Source organism: Cryptomeria japonica, unplaced genomic scaffold (genome assembly GCF_030272615.1).
Source record: "Cryptomeria japonica unplaced genomic scaffold, Sugi_1.0 HiC_scaffold_2215, whole genome shotgun sequence".
NCBI lineage: Eukaryota > Viridiplantae > Streptophyta > Pinopsida > Cupressales > Cupressaceae > Cryptomeria > Cryptomeria japonica.
This window is the reverse complement of record NW_026730477.1, coordinates 1-7,274: the sequence shown is the minus strand read 5'-3', so window position 1 is coordinate 7,274 and position 7,274 is coordinate 1. Positions and strand designations below refer to the sequence as shown.

At 29.9% G+C, this 7,274-nt stretch overlaps 1 protein-coding gene across 1 annotated transcript; it reads right to left on the bottom strand.

Moving 5' to 3' along the window:
* Positions 1-1,235: 1,235 nt before the first annotated feature.
* Positions 1,236-2,856, bottom strand: LOC131873568 (uncharacterized). The gene is made up of 8 exons (XM_059216396.1): positions 2,542-2,856; positions 2,344-2,412; positions 2,163-2,231; positions 1,963-2,040; positions 1,794-1,877; positions 1,620-1,691; positions 1,446-1,517; positions 1,236-1,343 (listed from the first exon to the last, which is right to left on the bottom strand). Exons 1-8 carry the CDS (start codon positions 2,713-2,715, stop codon positions 1,272-1,274), a joined length of 690 nt encoding a protein of 229 aa, XP_059072379.1. The 5' UTR covers positions 2,716-2,856; the 3' UTR covers positions 1,236-1,271.
* Between the last annotated feature and the right edge of the window lie 4,418 nt (positions 2,857-7,274).

The window sequence follows — 7,274 nt, the reverse complement described above, 5'->3', positions numbered from 1 at the left end:
GCATATTATATATAGTATTTTAAATCATGAATCATAATTACAAAATGTAATCTACTAAAATTTTGTTTCAGGTCTACCACAAGTAGAAGGCATCAATGAAAACAAAGTTATTTGTGCATACTTTATGTTTCATTTTGAATAATTACAAGTAAGTTAAATTTTTGTACCCTTAAGGCAAATCCATTTGTATTTTAAATTCAATGTATTCTGATTATAAAAACTAATCATATGTATTTACTTTTTCTAGGTCTCTCAGAGTAGACTTGGCCTCAATGACTACTATATTGTTTGTGCATACTTTATGTTGTATTTTAAATTCAATGCATCCTGATTATAAAAACTAATCATATGTATTTTTTTTTCTAGGTCTCTCAGAGTAGACTTGCCCTCAATGACTACTATTGTTTGTGCATACTTTATGTTGTATTTTGAGAGATATAAATCCTTATTATTATAATTTAAATAGACTATTTATTTTATTTTAGATATGTCTTCTTGATTACATTTTGTGTACAATATACATAAATGAGAGACTACTGGTCAAATTTATGAATGAGATAATTATGTTTTAATCAAGTTCTATTCATTATATTTGTTAAATGATACTTTTTGATTTAGAATATGTTATAATTATAAGATATGTTTCGATACTTAGTTCAAGATGTATGCACATGTAGTTTATCTAATCACAAGAACTATTTAAATAAAATTCCAAAAATAAAATTACAAGTCCACATAATGCCTATAAAGTTGTTTAAGCACAACTTCCATAAATAAAATTTCAAGTCCACATAATCTATAAAGTATGCGCAAAATTTCAAGTCCACATAATTTCAAGTCAATATATATGATCTAATGTGCACATAATTTCAAGTCCACATAATATCTAATGCGCACAATACACATAAAGTATGCACATAATATATATGATCTAATCCTATTATGAAACTATCCATATATATAAAGTATGGGTGTGCACGTGTAAACAAATATGTAAAGCCCGTAAAATAGTACATATCAGAGCCAAATAAATAGTAAAATTTCAAGTCCACATAATCCATATAATATCTAATCCATATATATGTCTAGATGGTAACATGATGTTCACTCCACATAATATCTAATGTGCACAAAATATATAAAGTATGCACAAAATATATATGATCTAATCCTATTATGCAACTATCCATATATATAAAGTATGTGCACGTGTAAACAAATGTGTAAAGTCCATAAAAAAGTACATATCAAAGCCAAATAAATAGTAAAATCTAAGTGCTATCATCAATAACATCTCGTGGTCTCTTGTCCCCAGGACGTGGTCCAGATCCACCTGTCTCATGCTGTACAATAAAAAAATAATATTAAAATATTACTTGAAATTAACTATTAAAAGAATCATTTATCAAATATAGTAGAATTCGTAAATTAAGTTACAAACTTACCATATGCTCATCAGATCCTGTAGCAGTATCTCTCTTGTCCCCAGGACGTGGTCCAGATCCACCTGTCTCATGCTGTACAATAAAAAAATAATATTAAAATATTACTTGAAATTAACTATTAAAAGAATCATTTATCAAATATAGTAGAATTCGTAAATTAAGTTACAAACTTACCATATGCTCATCAGATCCTATAGCAGTATCTCTCTTGTCCTCGGGACGTGGTCCAGATCCACCTGTCTCATGCTGTACAATAAAAAAATAATATTAAAATATTACTTGAAATTAACTATTAAAAGAATCATTTATCAAATATAGTAGAATTCATAAATTAAGTTACAAACTTACCATATGCTCATCAGATCCTGTAGCAGTATCTCCTCTAGCAGTATCTTGTGCAGTATCAACACCAAATGCAGTGCTAGCTAACTCCTGTACAAGGTCAAATTCAAAGTGTCCAATTAAATCTTAAATTAAGAGTAAAAATAAGATCAAATTAAGTATTACATATTAATACCTCAAAGGATGTCGATGTGCGTTCAAATTGGCTCTGATCAAAATTATGAGGATAACCTATCCTAATGGTAGTGTCCACCTGCATACATGCATTTAATGAAATCATATTTAGTGAACATATATATGTGTACTAAATAATTTCAAGTAAAGTTACAATATTGTAAGAGTTCATATTTAAGTTAAGAATTATAAGATACATACCATAGATGGTGTCACAATAGTCAGACCCTCTTCTTGATGTGATGTAGAGGGTCCCTCATGACCTGAATCCTGGAGAAAGAAGCATTCAATGTATCAACATGAAAATTTATATAATATACGACGATAGCATATTAACTTAAAAAGATCTAGTACAATGTCTAGATAGAAATTTATACTATACCCCATAAGGTGTGCCGAGTTGTCTTCCAGTAGATGCAATATTAACTCTAATATTAGGCGTAGTCCTTATCTACATAAACAAAATTTATTTAATGAAGTATTAGATTGTATAAAAAAAGAGATGCACTTAGTTTATACCTATATTTAATAAAGTACATAAAAACATTGACATGTACATGTATATTATATATATCTATACCTGGTCAAGATGAACATCCGAGCAAAGAAAATCCATATAAGATGTCATCATACTATCATCTGCTGCATCATGCTCATCTGGAACTGAAGTAGATCCTGCAGCAGTAGTAGGACCTACACACGTCTCATGACAACTCGAACACATATGTGGCATCCATCGAGGAGCAGATGCCATGTGAGCAGCTTGCTCACTCAGGTTCCCTGTGAGGGAAGTCAAAGCATCTAATGTCGAAATGAATGATGTATTTTGGACATCTGCAGGAATCGATGGAGCAACAAGTGGAACTATGGGTGGATCCGGTAGGGGATTATTACTCCGTGCCCCTAATCTATGCTGTGGCATTCCACGACCAACACCCTGGAATGACTTAATATCAAAATAATTTGGTTTTTGGTTCATTACAAACTCACAGTATAATTTCTTCAAAAAATAAAAAGGGACCTCATAATTACGATGTGGTGGATAATCAAAAACCATCCACCATCTATCCCAAAAGTATCTAGCCATTTCTGGATGCACACACCACCTAATTGAAATTCTTTTCTGGTTAGGTTGCATTGGTTCTCTTGTTTTTGGGTTGGTAAAATATGGACATAAATGAGCTTTGGTTATTTTCAAATCTGTGATTTGTCTATAAGTTAAACCATCGGCATAAAAATCACGCAACTCTTGTCGTCGTCTATGAAATTGATCTAATTGAGAATCAACAGATCTAACTGACTCGACAACAGTTTGCATTGATTTTGCAAACTCTACAAGATGGGGTGGCGTGACTTGCTCATTTTGGATAGCAGCAATGTTTTGTTCAATCACTTGTAGGTTTTCATTAATTCGTTCTCTTAAACGAATTTCATCCAATCTAGGGGGTTGTGGTGGTGGTGGTGGTGGAGGAGGAGGAGGAGGAGGAGGAGGGGGTTGTGGTGGGGGATTTTCACCTAATAGTTCATCTATGTCAAAAACATCCATGATGGCAAAGAACTCCTGCATATATAAAGATATACATGAATTATATACAACTCTATGTCAAAGAAGAATCTATTTTACTAAATTAAAAAAAAACATTTATAAATAGTAACATTTCTATGTTGTTGAATGAGATACACATGAAATATATAATATAATATTGAACTTAAAAAAATATACATGTACATACTATTGAATCTTGAAATATAAAATTTGCGCATAAAACTTAATAAAAACTTTCAATGAAACATCATAAATCTATTAGAATTCAATTACGTAGTTTTGAGATAATTGTCATCAATTCATATTACATTGATTAGTCTTCAAACAATCTTAAAAAAAAACTAATCTCCCATGACTATAAATGACATACTTAAAACATATTATATTCTAAGTGGTTGTCATGTAAAGACAAAACATCAAAACTTTTGAAGAGTTAAGCATATTTCACCATTAAATTTCTCCCATAATCAAATCTACACAAGATTATAATTTACAAAAGGTCTTCAAAAAATATTATTTCCTATAAATCATTTATTATAAAACTCCGCAATCATTTGTTTTCATATATAATCTTTCTATAAAATTTAAGATATCAATCCATACACAAATTCTCTTACAAAGTTCAATAAGAAATGAAGGATAGAGGATTAAATACTAAGATTGTTTTGAGAGATCAATGGAGTAGATTGATTGAAAGGATTGTGTGCATTAGAAGCTTCCAAGTGGCAACTTAAATGTTTGGTGCACATGAGGAGTTCATGATCCAAGAAAGTTTTGAGGAAAAGGTCTTCTTAGGGGCGTATACACCAAGATGTTGTAAAAAAAGGTAGCCAAATGACCAAAAAAAGATAAACACGAGTGCGTTATTGGGAAATTCATTTAACGCATTTGAGGTCTTTTTTGTAGTGTTTTTTTCTTACACTATACTAGGCTTGTTTACACTATCGTAGGTTCATTAGGACTATCCTAGGTTCATTAGGATTGTCCCAAGTTCATTATTGCTTTCTTAGGCTCATTAGGACTTTCTTAGGTTCATTAAGACTGCCCTACATTCATTAGGATCATTTGAGGCTCATTGGGACTTTCAAAGAAATGTTGCTCTCTCATTAGGCAAGGAGGATATAGACCCTTTAGGTTCTCTCATGTTTTATAGACATTTGATAGGTTTTAAATTCGAAATATTCATTAATGGAGTTAGTCTAGTGTTTCTTGGTTAGTGAGGAGGATCAGTAGATGTACATCATTAAAGTTTACATAAGGGTTGCATTCAAGTCTTGAAATATTCCATCTCTTGTTCAAATATATGTAAGAAGGGGAGAACATTGGATATATTACATCATTAGATAGTGGATATAACCATTGAGTTTTAAAATTAATTAGCCTCAATAAAAAAATCTCAATTTCTATATATTTCATAAATGCATAATTAGATAAATTATTACTTATAAATAAATCAATATGCATTTCTTTCAAAGAAACAAGAAACATACAAATAATAATAAGTTGTGATCTATATATCTAAATATGAAAATAATTCCATTAAAACTTTTACCTAGGTTAAGCATAAAAGTGATAATAAAACATAATCACCATGTTTTATTTCAACCTTAAAAGTAAAAGAACTCTACATATCCTAAAATTAGGACTTAATCACATCAAATAATTCTAATATAACTCAAAATACTCCTTCAACATATAAGATGATCTATGCTAGATGGCCATGTCTTACTTTCATTCCATTTATGGATTTCTTACATAGTAATACAAAAAATAACTTTCATCGAAATTAAGCATCTTTAACCATGAGATTATATATATCCTCAATTGTATATTCAAAATACTTCTTGGGAATTATATTTTTCAAATCTTTCAGATGTATATATAATTAGCACCCCATTTAGAAAACTCATTATCAATCAACATTATAAATCAAGAATATTTTTTATTTTGTATTAATGAATTATATATTTGGCATATTAGCTTCCTTTATGAACCTATGTAAACCAAACTCCAATTTTAGTAACTTATCTAGTTTTGCTCTAAAATTGTGTCCATAATTGATCCTTTTATACCATCACATGACATAATAGGACCTTTATGCCATGACATGGCATAAACCTAAGCCTAAACTTTCATATCTAAAATTTGAAAAACTTAATGTTAATTACTTTTAAGGTTATACTAATTTAGTGGTAACTTTTGTATTGCCTAATGAGGATTAAGAACAATTTAGGTACATATGTTCGGTTTTATGTCAATTTCATTTTCGAACATTTTTGTTTTTGTTTCCATTTCATTTTTGGTTTTTTGTTTGTGTTGATTTCATTTTCGAACGTTTTTGTTTTTGTTTCCATTTCATTTTCAGTTTTTTGTTTGTGTTGATTTCATTTTCGAACGTTTTTGTTTTTGTTCCCATTTCATTTTTGGTTTTTTGTTTGTGTCGATTTCATTTTGTTAATTATCTAGGTTTGGTTTTGGTTTCTAAATTTGTTGATTACGGTTTAGGGTTAACTGTTCAAAAATATTTTACATCAAAATAAAGAATTTACAAATATAAAAAATAATTTATTTATATGCTACTATTAAAAAAAACTAAAATAATAAAAAAAAAACTAAATAATACACCAAAAAAAGAGAAAAATATACAAGAAAATTATGAACTGTGAAAATAGGTGACAGAATGTGCACCTGGGATAGTGGTGGAGGTTTGAAGTGGAAACCACAACACGGGAGCCCGTTTTCGATATCTTCTTGTGCAACAGTAAAATGAAAAATTATCCCAAAAAAAGGGTAAAAATAGCTTTTCAAAACGGGCCCCCGTTTTGTTTAAAAACGGGCCCCCGTTTTGTTTAAAAACGGGCCCCCGTTTTTTAAAAACGGGGGCCCGTTTATTAAAAAACGGGGGCCCGTTTATTAAAAAACGGGGGCCCGTTTTATCTGGCTTCGGCACCCCGTGACCTTTCGGCTCGGGAGCCCGAACCATTAACGGGCCCCCATTTTTTAAAAACGGGGGCCCGTTTTGCGGAGCGCATTTTCCAACGCGCAGACTTCCGCGAATTTGTGACTCATTAGCTTGCACATACCCTATATAGATAATATGTTTTTGAAGAGTAGGATAATTATTTGGTTTTAATTTGACATCAATGAGACATTTTAATTAAGATATATTAACGTTAAGAGATATTTTATAATAGTAATAAGGGGTAAAGTGTAATGATATGAGTATGTTATTAATTTTTTATTTTTTATTTTAATTTTGACAGTGATTTATATATCAAAATATTATTATTTATTAATCTTCAAATAAGAAACATATAACATTTATGTCTACATATATTAACTTCAATAAAACAGTTTCAAAATAAAATAGAATAACTTTTAAGTAAATAAAATTGTTTCAAATTGATATCTCTTGGCTTTGTTCTAGATAGATGTATTTCTAATATATATACACCTATTTAATATTTCTTTTTTCTTAAGAAATTTTTGTGGTGCATTGGTTGTCTCCTACTTTCTCATATGGTTCAACTCCTTAATGATGATTATCATATACTTATACAGTTCTCCTAATGTTTTCATATCGATTGTCTTTAATACAAAGTATACTTTTGGTCATATATTTCAAAGTTACTTGAGGACTTAATGGCACTATAATTTAAATGTGCCAAGCCCTATATAAAGTTCACAAAATTTACTATATCAAATTTGTACCATAGTTGTGAGTATTTCACATTGAAGATTAAAAAGAATCTCTTGAGTGTTTATTG